Source organism: Orcinus orca, chromosome 4 (genome assembly GCF_937001465.1).
Source record: "Orcinus orca chromosome 4, mOrcOrc1.1, whole genome shotgun sequence".
Taxonomy (NCBI): domain Eukaryota; kingdom Metazoa; phylum Chordata; class Mammalia; order Artiodactyla; family Delphinidae; genus Orcinus; species Orcinus orca.
The window spans coordinates 93,546,154-93,567,467 of NC_064562.1; the positions used below are offsets into that span (position 1 = coordinate 93,546,154).

The 21,314-nt window shown below is 35.1% G+C and overlaps 1 protein-coding gene across 1 annotated transcript in view; it reads right to left on the bottom strand.

Moving 5' to 3' along the window:
* Positions 1-21,314, bottom strand: part of DTHD1 (death domain containing 1) — a 70,333-nt gene that overhangs the window by 38,618 nt on the left and 10,401 nt on the right. Inside the window, 3 exon segments of the mRNA XM_049708911.1 lie at positions 3,451-3,740; positions 5,440-5,604; positions 20,683-20,927. Of these exon segments, the coding sequence (XP_049564868.1) occupies positions 3,451-3,740; positions 5,440-5,604; positions 20,683-20,927 (700 nt within the window).

Consider the following 21,314-nt stretch of genomic DNA (forward strand, 5'->3'; position numbering starts at 1 on the left):
ACACTTGCCTTATACCATCTAATCTCAACACAGATATAATCTGACCCAGATCATGTGATGGCCCTGTTGAAAACCCTTCTTGGCTTCCCACTTCATTTAGAATAAAAGGCAAAGTCCTTGAAATGGCCTTCAAGGCATGACCAGTACCTACCTCATCTCCTCCAACTCTCCTCTCCCTCCCTCTCATCCAGCCATCCCAGCCTCCTTGTCCTGCCCGGGACAAATTCTCCTGGGATAGGATTATGGCTTGCTCTCTCATCTTCAAGTCTCTGCTGAAATGGCACTTTCTCTGACGAGTCTATTTAAAATTGCAAATCTGCCACTCTCTCTGAGACTTTCTATTCCCTTTCCTTTATTCTTCTGTAAGGAATTTTCCACCTCATTAAGCTGTACATTTTATTATTTATTTGCTTCTTCTCTGTGTCTCTCCAGTAAAATATAATGTACATAAGGACAGGGAATCTTTGTTAAATGAGTAAAAGGAAGGTCATTCTAACATTCTAACACATGTGTCTGGGAAAATTATTTCTCTGGGCCAAAGGGCATTTGGGGCAACTTGGACACACACAGACCTCTTTGGGGCATTACTCGATGTTATGAGTGGTGCTAAGGTGTCATTATATAAAATTCTGTCTGCCCGTTTCCTAGCACTTTATGAATTTTCTGAGCACTGGGGGCTTAGATGTGATGCAATAGAAAGCTTAAGTGCTGAATCAACAGCTCTAACCTAGAGAGAGAAAGAAGATTCTAGCTGTGTCCAGAAGAATGCCAAAGGCCAATATAAAAACCAAAGGAACACCTATCTTATTTTCTCTTAGAAGTAGAAATTATCTCTATGTCCCAAGGTCCTCAGTCAAAAGAACCATCTGTATTCTATATAAGGAATATAGAGATTTTGATATTTCTCAGAGGGCAGTCATCTAAATTTATTAATTAAAGTTTTAAATACTTTTAATCACATAATACTATAATGTTAAGGTTGTTCCAAAGCTTTTGTCTTCATTCTTCAAACAAATACTTCTTCTAGCTTTTAGGCACCTCCCTAAAATAAAGCAGGCCCACCAATAAAACAGGCCCTCCTTTCATGGCACTGTAGTCAGAGACACTGACATTGATCAAACAATTAAAAAATAAATAGAAGATTATATCTATGACCATGTCCACTAAGAGAATTACATAAGGATCTGAATAAGTAAAATAAGAACAGAGGTAATCAGGAAAGATAGGAAAAGCTTCTCCAAACGTGATCATTATAAGTGACATAGGAAAATACAGTAGGAGATGACTAGAGAAGACGGTGGGGATGGATTGAGGGGAGGACCTCCAGGCAGACAACCTCTGGCAGTTTGTATCTGAGATTCACAGAGGCTACCACAGGCCCTGATGGAAGGATCAGGTATCAATTCTTTACTGAGGGTCTTGCTCCTCTTAGATGGAGAAAATCCAGTGAAGCTCCAGATCTGGCCATAAGTCTCTAGAAAAGGCAAAGGAGAAAGGATCCTGGCATCCTGACTGACTCATTTTCTTTGAGTGAAGAGGAGTTCTTCATTCCTATATGGAGGGACCGCACACATGCTGCCTGTCTCCAGGCACTCTTATTTTAGCATATACTCCCTATTCCCCATTATAGACAATAGTACACTCAACCGTTGCCTATGAGAAGCACAGTAACTCTCTCCTGTTTGGAGCAGGAGGTAAACACAGCTGCTGTCCCAAGTACTACAGGAAGTCATTTGCATCACTAGTTTGGGTGGGACACTTCCAGGTTTTGACTCTCTCTTCTTAGAGGGATTATCCTAGCATAGTTTCTATTCCAGAAGCCAAGTAGGAAAGGATATCTTCCACCCTTCCTTCCTCTCCTCCCCCTTCCCCTTTTTGTGACATTCTGTCACTCACTCCATAGGTCCCATCAGCTGGCTCAGATGGCTGAGACTCTGCATGCGAAAGTGGAAGACATACTTCAAATTGGGACATTTTGAATCTCACTTATTTCTGAGATACCAAAAACAGGGCAGCCTCAGCTTTAAGCCACATCGTTTTTGAAGCCACAGAGAGCAAAGAGCCAGCGGAGCTTAGAGTAATTTCCAGAATTAGAGAGAAAATAGGCACCATTTAAAAATCAATGAGATCTATATTAATTTATAAGTAAACAGAGACTCTTACTTCAAGTCAAGTCTATCACAGGACTCCGGGGCCAGAAATTCCCACAGAACCCATTCCTGAATTTCCCCCACACCTCATCTTTACATGCATGCTGTTTGATATTATTCTGCCTCAAGGAAAGGAGTTAGAAAGGAAAAGGGGTTGAATCAATAAAAAAGAAATGGCTGTGAGGGCAACCCCCCCAAAGCTCTTTTTCTCTCTTCTCTCACACAGCTGTTTTCTCTCTGTTCTTCTTTTTCTTCCTTTTCTCTTTCCCTCCTTTTATCTCTTCTGTCTCACCCATTCCCTCACTTCTCCCACATCTCCTGCCACCTCTCATAGTCACTCACCCTGTTTGTCTTCCTCAGCATCATCATATATTCATTCATTCACTACATGTTTATTGAAAGCCCTTGATATACCAGGTACTATTCTAGGCTCAAGGGTACACAGCAAGAAAGACACAGTCACTGCCCTAATGGAATTTACATTCCAGTGAAGAACATAAATATAAGAATGAAAAGTATATAAACAAATAAATAAGTAAAGTAATTTCAAGTTGTGGTAAGATTTATAATGGAAATAAAAGATCACTAGATAAATATAAAGATAAGAGGTAAGCAGGAGCATGTCATCTGGATCTGAGGTTCTTAACCACTTTTGTGCCATGGTCCCTTTTGGACTTTGGTGAAGCTTATTGATTCCTTCCCGGCATAGTCTTTTAAATATATAAAATACAATAACTGGAATTATAAATAGTACAGTTATGCTGGAATATAGTCTATCCACACGTCTCTTGGGAGTCCACTGACCTCACGTTAGATTCTTTGTAGGACAACATAGAGTTTGGGCATTATTTAAAGTGGAATAGGAGGTAATTACAAAGTTTTAATCAGGGAAGTAATAAAGTATGACTCATTTTTAAAAGATCACTGTTATTACTCTATGGAAATATTGATACATTCCATTTCACATGGCTAATAGTGAAAACAGAGGAATATTTACGAGGCAACGACACTGGTGTAGGAAATAGATGATCCTAGCTTGAACGCAGCTATACAAATTATGGAGAAGATTATTTCTAAAAGTGTCACTTAGGGTCTTCCCATTAAGGAATGTGCATGCTCTAAAAAGAGAAGAAGCAGACTGGAAAGAAAGAAGTAAATAAGTCCTTTTTCTCTTCCTACTTTTCCAAAGCTTCCCCTCAGTTCTTTGAAGATTTCCTTAGTAAAACATGTTTAGTGGACTCCTTCTGAAGCTTGTGGCTGATAGCCCATAGAACATGCAAAAAGATTTCTTGATACTTACTTGAAGCAAATATGTTTCCAGTAAACCTTAAAAGGAGTTGTTCTCCTTCTTTCACTTGGAAATGGCGAGATGGCTCTGGAGGACCACTAGACGCTTCCAAGCGCAAGTTCCTAAGCACCTGATGTAAATCTTTAGAAGGCACCACTAAAATGACAGTTCTATGTGGGTTGTCTTTCTGGTGATAAAGTACAATGCAAACAGTGATGCTGAGCATGGCTTCCTCCAAAGACTTCACAAAAGAAACCAAATGGCTATTGTCCACAATGGAAGACGGGTGAAGCACTATAAACCTGCATGGAAGAAAGAAGGAGTAACCTGAGGGAAACAGCCAGTTTCAAAAATATCAAGAATAACTAATAACACCCCCAAAAAGCCATTATTAACCAAACCTCCTTTAAAAATCAAGCATTCTGATGACTAATTGATTAAATTCATGAATGACTTGAATGAAACTCTTGGCAGTCAGGAAACCAGCTTAAATCAAGTTCTAAAACAGATGCCCATAAACAAAGAAGTCATCCAGCCTCAGCTTAGCTCTAAATATGGCAGCATATTTTAAATTATATTTTAACTAACATTACCAAAGAGTATTACTTCAAAAAGAGAAAGATGATCCAGATAATCTGTTTACTATCAATAGGACACAAAATATATGTCATTATTAAGTGGAGATTGAAATATTCATCTCTGTCACTGTGTGATAAGAGTTGTTATGGTGGACCCTGTATGAGTTGAATTGTGTCCCCTCCACCCAAATCCTGTGTTGGAGGCCAAATTCCCAGTACCTCAGAATGCAACCTTATTTGAAGATATGGTCTTTACAGAGGTAATCAAATCAGTGTGAGGTCATTAGAGTACACTCTAATCCAGTATGACTGGTGTCATAAAAAATAAATTTGGACACAAATATGCATACAGAGAGAATGCCATGTGAACATGAAATGAGCCATCTACAAGCCAAGGAAAGAGGCCTGGGACAGATCCCTCAGAGGCCTCAGAAGGAATAAACCTTGCCAACACCTTGATTTTGGACTTCTAGCATCCAGAAATGTAAGACAATACATTTCTGTTGTTTAAGCCACTGAGTTTGTGATACTTTATGATGGCAGCCTAGCAAACTAATTCAAATCCCTCTTCCTGGTCTGGCCCACCTGTTGCCCAACTGTTCTCCAGAAAATTGCTCTATAAGAGCCCCCTCCCCCAGAACAGCATCACATCCACAGACAAAGACTAACTGATGCAAGAGTGTAAAGCCAGCCTCCTTGGAACTCACACTTCAGAGCTCCCCTGAGGTATCAGGCTGAGGTAAAACTTCAGCTCAAGCCATAATTTCTCCCATTTCTTCCCTTATCCTCCCTGCTTTCTTTCATCACTCTACAGGAGTCTCCTGAGAGCCCTCTCTCAGAGAATCACTTGCATTCTCATCGTAGACTCTTTTTCTAGGGAACTGACCCAAGACAATTATAGATGTAAGTTCTTCCTTTATGAGATAAAGGCTATCTTTGGACATGTGATTGCCCTCTCTTTATGAGTGTCTACTTCTCAGGAACCTTAACACGTCTAACTCTTCTCATAATGAGCTGTCTAGAAAACATGGAAATGAGAAAGCAAAATGAGGACACTGGAATAACAAATTCAGTTTATATATACATAGTAGATAAGCATAATATGAATGGTTAATTACTATCTCCATGAAATTTCAGAAATGAAGGTGCTATTTTAAAACTATTTTGGAGTTAGAAGAAAGCTGTAAAAATAAATTTAAGTTAAGAGTGGTTTCCAACAGCACCTATTAAACTATAGTGAATGAAATTACTGATAGTATATTCATGTCAGGCCTAGTTTGCATTTTAAGCACCCCCTAAAGGACTATTCATATTTCTATTTGAGGAATAAAAGGTCTAATCCTATGATTCTACTTCTGTAAACATCAATTACGAACCATCAGGATATAATATCATCAATATTTTTTGTTTACTGTTGTATTACCTCTCTAAATGTTCACACAATTCAAATGATATCAAGCCACTTTGCACGGTTCTCACCACGAAACCATCAAGCACAAACCAACCACTGTCTTGGCTTCTGAATCCCAATAATTTCAAAGATTCACAAGCATTGTTCCCAGGTTTTCTTATGGAAGTGCTTTTTGTCCTATAATCCGGAAGCAGAAGAGAAACTGGTAAAATTTGTGTAGCATAAATCATATTTAATGCATTCATTCTTTCATTAAGTGAATAATCCAATAACAATTCATTAAGTATATGTTATGTGCCAGGAATTATGCTGTGCACCAGGAACATAAAGATAAGGTATATATTGCCCTTGCTCGACAGAAGCTCACAGTATTACAATATTAAACAATCACAGGACAAGGTGATCTGTGTGGTAATGAAGAGAATGTACAGGGTGGTTTAACAGCAGAAGGAAGGTGTTCAGGAAAGCTTGCAAAGTGAAAATGCTAGTATTGAAGATGAGCTTTGGAGAATGAGAAACATTTTACTACTCGCAAAAGAGTTAAGGGAATATCCCAAGTCAATAAATTCACTGATGTAAACTGATGCTTTAGGATAGCCAAGTCTTGTGGTATAGCAACCATAGACTCTGGAGCAATACTGCCTACTTGCAAATTCTGAGTGGCTCTGCCTCTTATTAACTGTATGACCATGAACAAGTTATTTGACCTCCCTATATTTCAGTCTTCTTATCTGTAATATGAGTGTAATAATACTATCCACCTCATGGGATTAAATGAGTTAAAATTTGTAAAGCACTTAAAATTGTAGTAAGAATAAATGGTATTGATATTCTCACCCTAATTCCTACAGCAGACATGGCCAATTAGCTTTCTTGTACAATTCTCTTTGCTAACTTGCCCCACCCCAAAACCTTAAAAGAGACAGCTGTATATACTATGTGATACCTTCTCGCAACCAGAGCTGATTTCGCTAGCACTAGATCAACTTCCAATACCCAGCCAATTTGATTTCTTTCTTTGAAATTTGACTAAGAAAAAGGCCCAGAGATTGTAACTTATTGTCCTTTGGCTGTAGTGCCCTGGGCTATGAATATGAATAAGCAGAGAGATTATTAAGAAAGGAAAAACAGAGCAGATGCTAAGAGAGAAAAGGAAAAAAACAAGGTGAAAGAATTAGGGTAATTTTAGAGATGGAGAAAGCAGAGAGTACCTATTGTAGCCTTACAATAAACTCTTCTTAAATTCACTTAAATGGGTATCTTAAATGGGTATTCACTTAAAAGCTACAGAAAGAAAAATACTTGATACTGAACATCTTGCTGGAAAAAGGAAAACAAAACCTGGTCTAATGCTGCTAAAACCCACAAGGGGGACAGAACCGTTCTAGGTAGGTACTAAAGTATGAAGATGTAAGTGTGAATCCCACATCTTTATTTGTGAATAGAATTAGTTACGGGTTTAAAACCACTTTAGTTTCACAGGTTTAGCTGTCCTATAAATCATAAATTAGGAACTGAACTAGATTTAAAATGTCTACTTTGAAAACTTTAGACTCTGTTGATCAACCAGATTAAAATCAAGAGGATAGGGGAAAATATAACCGTTTTTGGCTTATACAAATATGGTAAAATTTTTAACACTTGGAAGGTAATAATCTATTAACACAGGAAGATATACTCATACTGAATCCAGAACTTTGGTCATTTACTAGAAATTGACTTAATTATATGTAATATATATTTTTTTCTGATAATAACTCCTACTTTTTTCCTAATAATAGTCTGTTTTCTGTGAAAACCTACATGTTTTCAGCTGCAGTGGAGCTGACCCTACTCCCAGGTCTAGGTGGGTATATGACCTGAGCCAATTAGTACATTTGGCGTTCATCAGTGTTGTCTTCAAAATACCCAATTTCCCCCTACCATTCTGAGCTCATGATAGAGTTTCACTTCCTTGTCCCCTATGGTTGAGTGGGGCCATGTGACTTGTTCTGGTTAATGAATAGTGAACAATGTCATTCTGTCATTTCCAGGCTAAGCATTTAATTACGAGTGTGGGTCTATCCAAAGGTCTTTCTTCTGCCACCATGACAGCAACCAAACAGTGGCTGCCCTTCAGCTTAAGTCTAGGAGTGAGGCGACCAAGCTTGTCTTTGATGAATCAGGTGTTACCATGCCATAAACTAGGCTAGCCTGCCTTGTACAGCACATCTTCCTTTTGGTTTTAGTGATTTGTTCAGTGATGGGTTTGTGACAGATTTGGAGTAAGAATAAGAGCCAGGGCTTTTATGTGTACTCATGGGGAAAAGAAGTTTCCTCTTTTCTGCTGAACTTGGAGTTTTGAAGACATAGCAATATTACCAGCATGAGAAATAAGCATGTTGGAGGATGGAAGTGACACAGAGGAAGCAGAAAGAGAAGAGAGACTGGGTTTTTCCTGGTCCAAGAGAAATATTAAAATAAAAATATCCCCAGATTTGTAATTTATGTGGACCAAAGAATTCCTTTTTTCTTAAGCACTTTGGATTTGTTTTTCTGTCACTTAAAATCAAAAAAGTCCTTAATGATATTAAGGTCAAATTTAAACTATTTTTTTTCCAGTTGAGATATAATTGACATGTAACTTTGTGCAAGTTTAATATGTACAATGTGATGATTTGATACTTGTATATACAATGTGATGATTTGATCCTTGTATATATTGAAAATTATTACCACAGTTAGGTGAGTTAGCACATCTATCACCTAAAACTTAGACTTTAATATGATAATAGATACAACTTATATTGAAATGAAATAATTTGGTGGCATCCTTATTTATCCCAGCTGTTCTTAACAGCACTGCAACTAAACACTTTTTTTTTAATACATACTATTAGCAAACTTTGACAACTAGTATTGCCAGGCAGTGAATAGCCCTTGATTATACTCCACAAAAGATGACAGTTTGATATACTAATAGTTTCATAAAACATAATCAACCTTTATTAAATCAACTTGTTTATTCAAGAATAACTGACTTTGCTATTTCTTGAGTTCAAGGCTCTTTCAATGTCCAAAATTCCAGGCATTAAGGGAATTATGATTGGCCCATTTGGGGTCAAATATTCAAATATAATGAACAGGAACATTGAAGAACATGGAAGCTCCTTTAGATACACTAGGATAGAAAATATAATTTCCAGAATTTCTGGTATAATTACCCAGAAATAAAATAGTAGTGTAGACAAACCATCAAGTGTCTTCCCCAGGCTGCCTTTTTCAAGTCTAAGAGTGTCCTGATGCATCATTCCCAGGTACAGGCCATAGTGCCACACAATTAAGATTTTTCCCTGAGATAAAAAAGGTTGTTCCAAGGTACCTCAATATTTTGTCTCTGCAAGTAGAAATAGACATTACAGGGAACTTTTCAAGGGTAGTTTCTTTTCTTGTTTTTTAGACTATATATTATTAAAATTTTTATTGGAGTATAGTTGCTTTATAATGTTATGTTATTTTCTACTGTACAGCAAAGTGAATCAGCTGTACATATACATATATCCCCTCTTTTTTGGATTTCCTTCCCATTTAGGTCACCACAGAGCACTCAGTAGAGTTCCCTGTGCTATAGAGTAGGCTCTCATTAGTTATCTATTTTATACATGGTATCAGTAGTGTATACATGTCAATCCAAATCTCCCATTTCATCCCACACCCCCTTCCCCCTTGGTATCCATACATTTGTGCTCTACATCTGTGTCTATTTCTGCTTTGTAAATAGGATCTCTGTACCTTCCTCTCAATTTTGCTGTGAACCTAAAACTGCACTAAAAATAGCCTAAACCACTAATCCATCTCACTGATGACGTATGATGTGGATCATCTTTTCAAATGCTTATCTGCCAACTGTACATCTTCTTTGGTGAGGTATCTGTTAAGGTTTTTGGCCTATTTTTGAATCAGGTCTTTGTTTTTTTATTGTCAAGTCTTAGGAGTTCTTTGTAAAGTTTGGATAAGAGTCCTTTATCAGATGTGTCTTTTGCAAATATTTTCTCCCAGTTTGTGGCTCACCTTCTCATTCTCTTGACATTGTCTTCCCCGGAGCAGAAGTTTCTAATTTTATGAAGTCCAGCATATCAATCATTTATTTCATGGACTACACCTTTGATGTTGTATCTAAAAAGTCATTGCCATACCCAAGATCATTTAGATTTTCACCTATGTTATCTTCTAGGAGTTTTATAATTTTCTGTTTTACATTTATGTCTACATTCTACTTTGAGTTAACTTTTGTGAAGGGTATAAGATTTGTGTATAGATTCTTTTTTTTTTTTTGCATGTGGATGTTCACTTGTTCCACTGTCTTTGCTCCATTGTATTGCCTTTTCTCCTTTGTCAAAGATCAGTTGACTATATTATGTGGATCTATTTATGGACTATTTATTCTGTTCCATTGATCTATGTGTCTATTCTTTTGTCATCAATACCACACTGTCTTGATTACCGTAGCTTTATAGTAAGTCTTAAAGTCAGGTAGTCCTCCAATGTTGGTCTTCTCCTTCAATATTCTGTTGGCTATTCTGAGTAATAGTTTCTTTTTGATTTGGAAATTAAATTAAATTCTTCCTCACTTGGCTTTCCAATCCACAGGTAACATTATACATTCTTAAGTATAAAAGTATATAATAAAGTAAAAATATTTCTAGTATACTACCTCCAAATTTAATAAATGTGAAAAATCATATTTGGTCAGTAAGCACTTACCTCAAAATTTTGCTGAAATAATTTCATTCTATTAAGTGAGACTAACCTGTGTCAACAACATTGTACTGACTGATCAGTACAAAGAAAAATATGGCATGTGTGGTTTTACTTTTTATAAAATTACCATTTCTTAATGTAAAACATGGTGATTATAGTTGATAACACTGTTATATAGTTGAAATTTGCTAAGAGAAGAGAGTAGAATTTAAATGTTCTCACCAAAAATTTTTTTAAAAGGTTGATATGTGAGGTGATGAATGTGTAAATTAGCTAGATGGGAGGAATCTTCACAGTGTATCCATATATAAAATCTCCATGATGTATGCTTTAAATATTTTACAATTTTCTTTGTTAATTATACCTCAGTAAAACTAAAAAGTAAATAAATAAAATGACTTTTTTACGTGGAATCTTTTAACTAGTATAAATTAAATATACAAGACACAAGATTATAAATAACAAATTGACAGTAAGTAATCTAAATTCTCTATCTCCCTAAGGCTAAACAACTAAATCCTGATAAATATGCTTTCTAATGTGTGTGTGTTTTTTTTTTTTTTTTTTTTGGCTTGCAATAAGCAGAAGGAATCTTAAAGGAATGTCCCAAATTCCCCTCCAAAACATCTGTGAAGCCAGGGTCAAATCAGGGGGCAAACAGCCAGGAATTATGGGATTACTATGAGGACAAATTCCTTTCCAATAACTTAGATACAGGAGACTAAAGCTTTAAGTGATAATCAAGTGAGCAAAACAAGGAGCTGTGATCCTTGAGATCTTCACCATAAAAGGTGAACTTGAGAACTTGACCAAGACTCTCAAAGCGGTTGAAGTAGTCCCAGGTAAGTAGCACCTGGTTCTCAGCATAGACAGAAATATATGCCATCTGGAGGAAAGCAGCTCCATTTACAACTGCAGAAATCTCGTATATACATAATCACAAACAAAAGTCCCCAAACATATAAAGAGATAAATACCATGAATGACAGCCAGCAGAAATAACAGGCAACACCCTCAAAAACTGCAGGTATCAGAATTAGTAGTTACAGTATGAAAAAACAACTATATATGAAAAGTTTAATAAGATAAAGGACAGTATCATAAAAATAAGCAGTCAGCAAGAGACTATCGAGAATGATGAGGGAAATCTGAATATGAGCTAAATAGAACCTTAAGATATAAAAAATATAATTGCTGGAAACAAAAAGTCGATGATAGATTAAAAGTATATTTTAAAGTATACAATATTTGTGGCAATTGAACTGAAATGTGAAAAAATTACACAGAATATAGCATACAGAGACAGGAAGTTGGAAAATGTAAAAGAGAAGAAAAGAAATATGGAATTTAGAAAGATATGGCCTAATATATATCTCATTGGAAATCCAGAAGTATGGAGTACATAAAATGGAGGTGAGGCAATATTTGATTAGAAAACATATAAGAATTTTTCAGAAATGTGAAAATGCTGTATGATAGCATTTATATGTGGAATCTAAACAATACAACAAACTAGTGAATAAAACAAAAAAGAAGCAGACTAACAGATATAGAGAAGAAACCAGTGGGGAGAGGGAAGTGGGGAGGGACAAAGTAGGGGTAGGGGAAGAAAGGGTAATTATGGGATTATATGAAATCATGTGTGTGAAACTTTTTAAAATTGTAAAGCACTATAGAATTTTTAAAAATCTTTCATTTAAATAAGTAAATAAAGTCCTTCAAAAACACAGATGAATAAGTAGTTACAAGAAGGTCTAAAAGCAATAAAATTTATTTTTTAAATCTAAAAAAATGTAAATCCACTTATTCAGAAAGCATAATGTATTGTATTCAGAAAAAGTGTTTAAAATTTACATCTAGATACATCATAGAAAAATTCAGAAATGCAAGTACAAAGAAAAGATATTAAAAGCAGCCAGCAAGATAAAGCAGATCACCCAAAAAGTTATGAAAATAAAATTCACTGAGATCTTCACAGCATTGATAATTAAGTCCATGAACAGTGGCATAATATCCCCAAAGAAATGAGGAAATGAGGAAAAATATAAATCAAGGATCTTAAGCCAGATCAGTAGCTGGTCTCCAGAGACACTAACCATACCTCTCAATATTCATGTCACTGTGTTGCACTCTCCCACAATGGACTAGAGACAGTTCCGAGACTGGCTTCAATCAATAGAATATTTCAGAAATGGTGATCTGATAACTCCAGGCTTAAAAAATTAAGAAAGCCTGGCAATGTCTGCTTTTGTACTTTTGAAAACCCTGATCCTCCATGTCATTAGTCCAGCTATTCTTCTGGAAAGAGCCCATGACAGAAAGAGGCCATAAGGAGAAGTCAGGTGGAAAGAAAGAGACCTTGAGACTACCTGGAGAGAGAACAAGGCCCAGCCATTTCAGCATACCAGCGGAGTCCAGGCTTGCAGCTACCACTGCCAGGGCTCCAGACATGTGAATAAACCCATCTTGGACTTTCCAGACTCAGCACCATCTTACTGCAATGCATAACAGACCCTAGGCAAGACAAACCAAAGAACAGTCCAACTGAGACTCCAAACAACCCACAGAATCAGGAGAACTAGTAAAATGGCTGTTGTTTGGAATAGTTTGATATGAAGAAATAGATAACTGAAACACACAGCAAAATTCTATTTCAAGAAAAACAATATACAAACAAACGCTCATGGATTGGAAGAATTAATATTCCATACTACCCAAGGTGATCTATAGATTCAATACAATCCCTATCAAAATCCCAATGGTACTCTTTATAGAAATAGAAAAAATTTTTCTAAAATTCATATAGAACCAAAAAAGACCCTGAGTAAGCAATCTTGAGTAAGAACAAAGCTGGGGGCATCACATGTCCTGATTTCAAAATATATCACAAAGCTACAGTAACAACAGTATGGTACTGGCATAAAAACAAACATAAAGACCAATGGAACAGAGTAGAAAGCCTAGAAATAAATCCACACATCTATAGCCAACTGATCTTCTACAAGAATACCAAGAACACACAATGGGGAAAGGCTACCTTATTCAATAAATGGTTTGGGGAAAACTGGATATTCATATGCAGAATGAAATTGGACTTATCTCACACCACATGCAAAAATTAACTCAAAATGGATTAAATACATAAACATGCTGACTGGAAGGAAAAACAAAGCTTTCATTGCTTAAAGTTGATGTAAGAGTTTACATAGAAAACTTGAAGGAATTCTAGAAAACAAATATTAGAAATAATGAGAAGGTTTAGAAAGGCGGCTGGCTTCAATACCACTGCAGAAAAATCTAATGCATTCATATATATATATATATTTTTTTATGAGAAAACAAAAATTTTGCATACCATTTATAATAGCAGTTAAAACTATAAGGTGTCTAGGAATAAGCCTAGCAAAGCGTGTGTAGTACATATGTGGGACTTCGATAACACTTCATTGAAAGACATTATAAAACTACACAAATTGAAGCATATATTGTAGGTAACAGATTTAAAGGCTTAATATGCTAAAGATGTCATTTTTCTCCAAATTGACCCATACGTCAGAGGAAATTACTAGCAAAATCCTAACAGGGTTCGTTCTTGCGGACCTTAACAAACTGATTCTATTTTATATGAATGGGAAAGTTTCAAGATAAACAGAAACAAAAATTCTCCTGAATAAAAAGAATATGATATGGCTTACCTATCAGATATCGACTTTTTAATTATAAAGCCTTAATAACTATGACGGTGTTAGATTGGCTCAGAACTATGTAAAAAGACTGACCAATGGGACAGCTCAGAAGAAGAAAACTTGTTATGTGACAGAGGAGGCTTTGCAGATTGTTAGGGAAAGAAAGAATCGTTCAGTAAATCATGCTGGTAAAATGTTATCCACATGGAAAAAAAGAATTCCTACCTCACACTGTATATAAAATTCAATATCAGATGGATCAAAGACTTCCTTGAAATTCAAACCTTTAAAATTATAAGATAAAAAAAGGACCATTTTTATAATTTAGGAGATATAAGTATTTTAGGACTGGGCAAAAAGCACTGATCATAAAAGAAAAACATGATAAATCTGTCACATAAATATAAAAATACAGGCCACAAACTGGCAAAGGATTAACACTGAGACCATAAACAATCCTACAAATCAATGTAAAAAGTTCAAAAATGAGCAAAGAAATTAAGATACCTCACATATAAGAAAACACAATGTCTAACAAAAGCCATTATGAAAGATGCCACCTTCATTGTAATCAGAGCATTGCAGATTAAAACCACACGAGATCAATTTTACATCTATTAAATTTTCCAAATTACAAAATCTGACAATATGCAAGGCTAGAAAAGATAAAAAGCAATAGTGGGAGCATGAAATTTAGTTCTACCAGTTCGTAAAACTTGTAAAATTGTACATGTGCATACCCTATGACTGAACATGACTTCTAGGTAGATACTCTAAAGAAATGCTTACACAAATACACTTTGAGTGAAGAATAATCATAATAGTACTATTCGTTTTAGCAAAAAAGTTGAAATTACCCAAATGTCCATCAGTAAGAACACTGGTAAATAAAATACAAAGTTATTCAATAGAATATTATATAGAAGTGAAAATGAACTTTTTTATAAATGGAAAAGCAAGACTATAAGACTATACACAGTAGGGTACCACTTTTACAAACAGTAAGCACAAACAAAACCAAACAAGGTATTGTATAGTGATGAATAAAAATATATTGGGGCTTCCCTGGTGGCGCAGTGGTTGAGAGTCCGCCTGCCGATGCAGGGGACATGGGTTCGTGCTCCGGTCTGGGAAGATCCCACATGCCGCAGAGCGGCTGGGCCCGTGAGCCATGGCCGCTGAGCCTGTGCGTCCGGAGCCTGTGCTCCGCAACGGGAGAGGCCACAACAGTGAGAGGCCCACGTACCACAAAAAAAAAAAATAGATAGATATATTGATAAAACTAAAAAGTAAAAGCAAAGGAATGATTCATAATTTCCTAGTAGTGGTTAACTTTGGTGAAGATGAAGAGCAATTAGGGTAGCGAGGTAAGGGATGGGATGGAGAGAGATAAGTAAGGAGATGTAATTGTATTGATAATATCTAATTTCTTAAGTTATGTGGTAGCTTAACCAATTTCTCCATTTTATTATTTTTTGTGATATGATGCATATATTGTACAAATATTCTTGTGTATGACTCACATATTACATTTTAATAAGATGATCTTAAAACCAATAGCATTATATAGAAATGGCATTTTTCATGCAAAAAATTTCCCATCTAACTCTCTAAAATATTTCTTGCATAATATGGAATAAGTTTCCATTTAAGAAATTAATTTCTTTCATTACTGTCAAGAAATCTTTTCTGGCTGATAATTAAATAACTCTCATCTTTTCCCCAGAAATCATTTACACATGAAAGAATGAACTGCAACAAAGACCTTTTATTCTTTATATTCAAACTATGTTTTGGCCTCAAATCGTTTTTATCTTTTTTATCTTCTGAGGTATGGATTGCTTCATTGTGTTTCTATTTCCACAGAAAATGTTCAACTGGCTTTCACTCTTTGATGAAAGAATGTTAAATAAATAGTTCATATAGGTTCTCATTTAATTGTTTTATGCTACACTGGATGGGGAAAATGCACCACCCATGTCTAGCTCTAATAGCAACAGAGCATATTATAACTTATCAATTTAGTATTGTCAGAAAGTATAGAAAATTAATGACACAATTTACTTTTCCACAAATTTACTCATTAATTTATTTAATTCACCTAATTCAACATAGCACTGACTATGTTATAATTATGCTGAGGGATGATAAATGGAAAAGGGAATTTAATAACACTATGGTGTGATTTAGGATGTACAAAAGAATAGGGCTGGCACAAAGAGAGGAGTGTTCAATCTCTCCTGGAGATCAGAGACTGTCTTGACAGACAAGGAAAGAGCTGAGCTTCAGCTTATAGCATAAATGAGAGTTCTTCAGCTAAACATGGTAGAAAAAGCGAAGAGATCATGTACTAAGGCAAAGAAATGGAGAAGAAAAAAGAAATTGACACTGGCTAGTTGAATTGGTGACAAATGGCAATCTTAGAATGCTGGATGAAATGTCACACACACACACACACACACACACAAGTTGGAGGAACTCAAAAGCTGGAAAGAAAAATCTCCTAGATTTGGGAAAAAAAAATCTCAAAAAGCTAGAATCCTCTTTCCTCTCTTGGGAACATGAGGGACTGAATCTATGAATCCTCCCACCCTCATCATCCTGCTCCCCGCCACCACCCATGCACACACACCAGATGTGTGCAGTCTAGAGTCTAACATGTACTCAGGCACATTAGATACAGCCTCCAGCTGTCAGCTGGAACTAACTCAGTCAAAAAACTGGAATCCCCAAAGGGCAGCACTGGCTATGAAATGAGAAACAACAAAAACAACCAAAATCCCTTTGAACACTAGCTCAAGAAAGCAACAAAGAAGCACACAGAAGCTGCTCTGGGTGGAAGGGAAGGGGAGAAGAAAAGCTGATCTGATCAAAAATTATAATCAATACTCAGAAATGAATTTCTAAGGCTAAGAGTCATAGAATGGAATTAGTATGATAGTCTACTAGATTAACCATGGTAATAGATAACATAGTTAACATCATGCTCATAGATGATAGAATAATCTGAATGAAACTTAAAAAAAAAGTGTTTACAATGATTAAAGGAATAAAAGAAGAAATAGGAAGCATAATGTAAAAACAGAGTACCTTGGGAAAAGTTTTCTTAAGACCTTTAAAATATAGCAATAGCCTTTTAGAAATGAGAATTTTAATTAATAAAATGAATAGCTTAAACAATTGACAGTAAAATTGGTAAAATATATAATAAATCTAAGGAAACCTCTGCAAATACAGCATATAAAGTATTAAAAAATATTTAACATTAAGGTGGACAACAGAATAAATTGTTTAACCCATTTATATTTATTTAATATAACTGATGATTTTATTTATATGATATTTTCTCTTTGATGTCACCATGCTGTTTTCTTGTTTACTTTCTGTTGCCACTTTGCCGTATGAATTTTTACTTTTTCTTTTGCTTTTATATTATTTATATTCAATACCAGATATTTGAAAATAAGAATTACTCTCCTATTCTTGATTTCTTAAATTTTATTTTATCCTTAGCTCATTAATTTTATCTATTTATTTATTTTGTTAAGAACAAGTGAGTAGTACATTTTGTAAGCCCTTGTATTAAAAAACAAAAAAACTTGTTTGTTAGGTGAAAACCCTAATTCCACAACATCTTCCCTTCAAATCTTTGAAGGCTTTAGTCCATTTTTCCTTGATATTTCGTGCTGCAAAGAATGAGCCTAGGTCTAGACTGATTTTATTCCTTCTTAATCTGTTTGTGCTGAATGGATGCTTATAGAATTACGTTTTATTTAAATGTACATTTCAATTTGCCATGTTTTATCTAAGTATAGGGTTTTTTTCCTAAATTTTGAAATCAACACTTTCTAACTCAAGGTTTTAATCAACATCAGAAAATCACATTTTCATGCCTTTGATCGTTGCTTCTTGTATGATTGTTTTGGTCTCTTTCAATGGTGCTTATAATTATTAGGTTACATCACTTCAGATGAGTCCTTATCATACCTTGGTGACTTTTCATCTGAGCTTTTTATCTTTGTATCTCATCCTGTTGTTCTTCATTCTTTTCCTGGTCTATCCTGATGGCTTTCTGTTTCTTAGAAATTTTGCTTATTGAATACTACTTAAACTTACAAAATACATTTCTATAAAATCCTCCAGGTAGCTGTAATTCTCATTATTCAAATTACTGTGAAATGTCAGGATGACATTCTCTTTCCTTATTTCTATAGTTTGTTTTTTGTTATTTTTGTTCTTCTTTTGAAGTCTTGGTACTGATTGGTATTGATTTTTTTTTTTCCTTAAGACATCATGGAGGACTTGGGTTTTTTCTTATCCTTGAAAATATTTTTCTGCCCACTTTCAATTTGGTTGCTGTTTGAATCTCTTTCTTAGATCTAGAGGGCAGATCCATGTGCATAATTTCTAAACCAATTTTCAGTGTCTAGTCATTTTTACTGAGTATAATTTCTCTGGATGAAGGTGTAACCTTCTCCTATCTGTGCTGATTGGATTTACAATGCTTTGAGTCGACTAAGTGTATGAAAATGTGCCACACTCAGCATGCATATCTTTTAGAGATCTTATTGCCTCTATCATTATCCCTATACTTTTGGCAATTTCATTTTTGACAATGCAATACACTGCCTCTAATTTCTTTCCACATTCTGCCCTGTTGTTTCTGAGGGATATGGAAATACAGCAAAGGAGAGGCAAAGAAACACTGATCTAGTCACTTCCACAAATGATATCTGTGTATTACAGGGATACATTTTTATTCTCATTGGTATATATAGACTATGGGATCAACAATCAGGGATAGGCAAATTGGTTTTCTATTATCTTTCTGTGAAATAGAACTGCTTTGTTTTATGATGTAAAGTACATGTCAGGCACAAATTATTTTTATTAATCCTTTGCAATCTACTCTATAGACAGTAGAAATACTAGATTCTAGCAATAGGTGACCAGTCAGAATAAATTTTTAGAGTAAAGCTCTCATCTTTAATATATATATGTATATATACATATAAAATGTATGTGTATATGAAGTACATATTTCTATATATTTTAGGGGCTTTTGAAAGAGAATGTCTTAATTTGTTAGACTAATACATTTAAATAGGAAGCTCCAGGATATTTCCGGTTTTAAATCTTACCTTACCATGATATACAGGAACATGGATTAACTCAGTGCCAATTGGGAGATATATATATATCCCAAGTAGCAAAAGCAGGTACAAATGGATCATGTCTATATTTCTATGTTCTCTCTCACTTACCTAATACTAGGGAAAGTTTAACTTCATCTCCTAGCCACAACCCAATGTTCTACTATTGTCAGCTTCCTAAATTAGAAACAGCGGTAAAGAGCAAATAATCCACTTCTCTATTTCTAGTCTTGCAGCCTCAAACTAAATAGATGATGGCTACATAGAGTCATGATTAGGAATAGAGATATGTTGAGTCCAGACCAAGCTTGCACACTTCTCACGTACAGTCCTTCCCTGGTATCCAGATGCAAGAGATTGATTCTAGGACCCCCAGAGGTACCAAAATCTGTGGATGCTCAAGTCTCTTATGTAAAATGGTGTAGTCTTTGCATATAACCTACACACATCTTCCCATATACTTTAATCATCTCAAGATTACTTACAATACTTAATACAATGTAAATGGTATGTAAATAGTTGCCAGTGCATGGCAAATTCAAGTTTTGCTGTCAGGAACTTGCTAGAATTTTTAAAAAATATTATCAACCCACAGTAGGTTGAATCCTCAGATGTGGAACCTGGGGATAACTGTACAAGTTCTTAATCTCATTGAGTTTCAGACTTCTCACTGATAAAATGAAGGTAGAGTGGTGGGGAGATTGGATGAGATAATGTACATAAGGAACCAGGCAAATAGTAACTTCTCAATTAATAATATTTTTTATTTCTTTCTGAACTTGTTTCTCCCTCTGATATTTATTCAAAGAAAAAAAAATTCCCTTCAGTACCAAAGAATAGAAAGGTCCCCTTCTACATTTCTTATTAGGAAAACAAAGTAAGTATTAAATGAAAGGGCAGAAAATAAGATCAGGGTTACTATTATTCAGTGTATCCTATTTGTTGTTAACATCTCATTTCTGATTTCATTTCTGGCTGGTAACTCAATATGTATATTAGTCTTATTTGTGGGGATTTTTTTGAATTATAAAAATTAGGAGAGAAAGGAAACTGCCTATATGGCAAATATAGACTCAAATTTACTGCCTGCCGATGCAGGGGACACGGGTTCATGCCCCGGTCTGGGAAAATCCCACATGCCGTGGAGCGGCTGGGCCCATGAGCCATGGCCCCTGAGCCTGAGCGTCCGGAGCCTGTGCTCCACAACGGGAGAGGCCACAACAGTGAGAGGCCTGTGTACCGCAAAAAAAAAAAAAAAAAAAAAAAATATATATATATATATAGAGAGAGAGAGAGAGAGAGAGAGAGAGAGAGAGAGACTCAAATTTAATTTATTTTTTAAAAGATCAGGTTAATCTTTTCCCACATCAACGGAATGCTCTTAAACATAGAAATTACAATCATCATATCACATCTTTGTAATTAACCATATCATAAATTTTTTGAAAATAAGGATTGATTTTATCTCTTTTGTGTCAATCTTTTCACATAGCATACTTGTGAACCTGTTACAGCTAAAATCATTACCCTTCTGGATACACAACATTTTATTTCCATATTAAAAATATTTCATCATATTTCAATACTGATATTTAAATACATCTGATTATACTTTAAATCATTTAAGTTTCTTTGTTTACCATCAAGTCAACTAGAGACATTAGGGTCTAACTCACCAGTTGAGGTATAAAGGTATGATTCTGTTTGTTGTGGCACTAGCTGTTCTTTTATGATCTATCTCAGACCCAAGATTTTTTTTATCAGGGTGTGTAGAGCAAGGTAGGAGTACAGTGATTGGCTTCTGGAAAAGATGTGTTGATGGGTGCTGAACATGAATCAGAGGGCTTGTGGATAGTACTGAGTAGGAAGTATCTTGCTGAGTTTTTAAATATGCCACCAGAGATGGGTCAATTGGTTGGACCTATACAAAGAAAAAATAGATATATATTCCTATATTTTAACAGCAGAAGATACAAAGTATCAGCACATTTCTAAGTCAATTTCCTGAAAATTTAATAGAACATAGTTTTATACATTTTTCTCTACATTGTTAGCTGGAATCTACACTATATTAATTTATAAAAGATCACAGGATTTGGTCTTCTTTTTGCAAAGTCTTTCTGAAATCTAGGTTCCTTGCTCTATGTTATAAATAACTGAGAAACACTCTTAACTGTAGGCAAAAAAATGACCTAGAAAACAAAATAGACATTTTATATAATTTCTAATTAGAACTATTGTTAGATCAAGTGATCTTCAGAAACTAGAAAAACAAGACTATATTTATTTGTTTCCTCTCACATAAGAA